At 38.9% G+C, this 3261-nt stretch overlaps 1 protein-coding gene across 1 annotated transcript; it reads right to left on the minus strand.

The window, feature by feature from the left end:
* Positions 1-754: 754 nt before the first annotated feature.
* Positions 755-2785, minus strand: LOC148801180 (F-box protein SKIP22-like). The gene has a single exon (XM_088900001.1). The coding sequence runs from the start codon at positions 2624-2626 to the stop codon at positions 1091-1093; it is 1536 nt and encodes a 511-aa protein (XP_088756127.1). The 5' UTR covers positions 2627-2785; the 3' UTR covers positions 755-1090.
* Between the last annotated feature and the right edge of the window lie 476 nt (positions 2786-3261).

Here is a 3261-nt window from a genome sequence, read left to right on the forward strand (position 1 = left end):
AATAGCAAAGGAAACAAAATTAAAAAATTTGATGGCCAAAGTTAATAGTCCATTGTGATTCCTTTCAGAGTTTAAAACAGAACTATTATTTATTTCTTTATTTTTTGAGTATCTCTATCATAGCTAAGAGCCTAAGACCAAAGAACACAGGGAAAGAGAAATCACCAGTCAACTGAGAGCTTGGCACTTGGACATGCAGGCTGAAATACTGCTGGTAGTAGGCCCTATTTTGGGTCACTATGATCACAACCTAGATACAGAAAGGGAGAAGTGGCGACAGAACCTGCTGGCATGGTGATAAAATGGCCAAGTGTATAGGTATCATCAGTCATCACAGGACAACCGATAATGCTAATCATAGCTTAGTCTTCTGTTGATACTTGATATTAGAAAAAGGATTGAAGTAGAGATCACTCTGTGAATGTTTTGAAGTTTAATGCATTCAGAAAGTAAGGTGAAAACCTTGGTCTGGATTTCCATTCCATCCATTTTTCAATTTTCATCGTTTGGCACTTATTCATTGCAAAATTTCCAAGGCAACTCCATATCTTGTTCACAAAAATTGACATCTCTATTGCTAGATTGACGAAATAACAGTTACATGTGTAAATGGCCATCTATTTCCATATTTGAAATTTGAACCCAGGAAAAAAAGATTGTGCATACAAACTTGTATCTGTTGGCAAGAAAATGATTTAGAGCTAAGAATCAAAACATATATGCACAATACAATGTAGCATCTTAAAGAATCCTATTTAATTACCAGGAAAGGTGACTTATTTATGTATTATAAACAACAAATGCTTCAAAAATATTTACATTGCCATCAGTACTAGCAGACAGATCCTGCCATTTAAGTTGGGGTTCAATGACTCATCCATATATATATATATAGAAAATTGCAGATCGAAATGTAGGATTCATTCTGTTTTCTTGTAGAAAATCCAGTAGATAAGAACATAATTATCAATACCTATATCTGACACTGGTATAGAGTACCTAGGCAGCAACTCTCACCCTCACCTTACAAGAAGCTCAACAGGATGAAGAGATTACGCAGTTAGAGCATAAGAGACCATAAGGTGCTAGATTAAGCATTAAATCCACGGAAGTTACAATGAGGTGAGAAGTTTCTCCGTGCAGGAAACCGCGGAAAATCTCGAGCGGATCCAAAAGGAACAGGAGCACCGAAACCTGGGAGCATGTCATAATCACCTCCTACAATACGAGGAACCCCAAAGGGAACAGGGTCTCTCCTCACAGGGAAGTATGGGAACCCAAATGGACGTGGTCTCTCTGGCACGATGCGCTGTTCTCTTATGGTTTTAATCCCTTTTCTCTTCCTCCTCCTTTCCCAACATATAGAAAACCTCTCTTTCCAATTTCCCCCTCCTTGTATTCCCTCCATATCACCGAGTCCAAGCTCTTTCTCGAACTTCTGCTTCCATAGATTATTATTCGATGAAAGATATTTCATCTCTGAACAAACACAACCAAACTTGGCAACATCAACACCAGGTAGTAACTCCAATACCCGTACCTTAAGTTCAGTCGGAAGGCGCATGAAGCATGGTGGAGGATCCAATCCAGTCTTATCACATAGATCAATGAGGAGTGGCAATGCAAGCCCATCTTTCACTAGCTTCCAGAATTCAAAGACTTCCTTTTCATGAGATGATTTAGAAGAACCATCTTTGTCGATGACACCACTCTGGGAGTTGCAAATTGTCCACACAAAATTCATTGACGGAACAAAACGCGATTCATCCAAAGATAGACCATAAACACCTGAACCCTTTGTGGTTAAAGACCCATAAACATTAACAAATTTCCCCAAAGTCTGAAACTTCAAAATAACGGTTTCCAGAACGTCACATCCAGAAACCAAGAGATCGGGAAGTGTGTAATGTACACGCACAGCAGTAGACATGGATGCCCATCCTTCCGGAAGATGAACTCCATCAATCTTCTTTGCAGATGCAGAACCGAAGCAAACAAACCCGGACTCCAACAAAACCGCATGAACGGCCAAAATTAGGAGCTTACGACCGCTCTCCGCGTTGGCAACATCCTCTTTAAGGACCTTTCTCAAAAAGCAAGGAACAGAAGAAGAATTCCCCACTAAGACAGATTCGTCGACATCAACATCTTCCATATCGAATGGTTTTTCATTAAAATTTTCACAAATATCCATGGCTTCTCCTTGCTGTGGATGATCCTCAGGTAGTGTTAGAGTTTCTTTGGAATTGATATCATGAATTTGGGATTGCAAAACTTCTGGATGCTTTAGGGTTTTCTCTTCGAGATGGACATCAGAAGGTGTACTTGCCTGAATTTGCGGGCTTCCACGCGTAGTTGGTGTGTGAACTAGGGTTTCAGACGAGAAATCATTGGGGTTGAGAGTGTAGAAGATCAGATCTCCAGAGGTGATGCCGAGAGACTGGAGAGATGCTTGAGGAGAAGAATCATCGATCTTGTCCTTCCTGTTTAAGGAGAGGTGTAACGTCTCAGGGAGAGACGAGACCTTCTCGCTAATTGCACTTTTGAGGTCTTGCAGAGAGCAAGGAGACGGTGTTTCGATCCTAAATGTCTCCTTGGATTCTAAACATCTTACCCTGAGCTTCATGGCGAGAGGCAGAGAGCGCAACGATCGTTCGCCTCCTCTAATTTCTAAAAGGGAGAGGATCTATGCTGCCGGAAATACATGATACCGGAAGTGCTTTGACCAATCAAAATCCCGCCCTTGAATTTTGATAAAATATCACCTGATTGTTATCATTTTATGATACCGATTCATTGGTTACAAGTTCACCAGTGTCATACTATATATGCTGCCTCACCATACTTATATCATAGCACCGACTAACGAATAGCGCCGTAATCGGATCGGATTCAGCGTAATACGAATCCGATCCGATTGTTGAAAGCTTTCATCCAAATTTAAATCCGATCGAATTTGAATTACTCGGATTCGAATTCGAATCCTATTGTACTCGGATGAGATTCGAATTTAATTCGATTCTACTTTGTTTTTTTTTAAATATCAAAATAAAAAATTAATTACTGTTATTATATACAAATTCATATATAATAAATAAAAATATTTTTTTATAATTTTAAATATATATATTAAAACAAAGCGGTCAAGAAATTTTCTCATTTTTTTGAATTTTTGAATTTTCTTATTCCATATCATTTTTTAAGAAACCAATGAGATGCTCTCCTTCCCCAACAATCTCTTCTCCAAAAATTTATCCTAAA

The sequence above is a fragment of the Nelumbo nucifera genome, chromosome 3 (genome assembly GCF_055504915.1).
Source record: "Nelumbo nucifera cultivar China Antique chromosome 3, China Antique-T2T, whole genome shotgun sequence".
NCBI classification, from domain to species: Eukaryota; Viridiplantae; Streptophyta; class Magnoliopsida; order Proteales; family Nelumbonaceae; genus Nelumbo; species Nelumbo nucifera.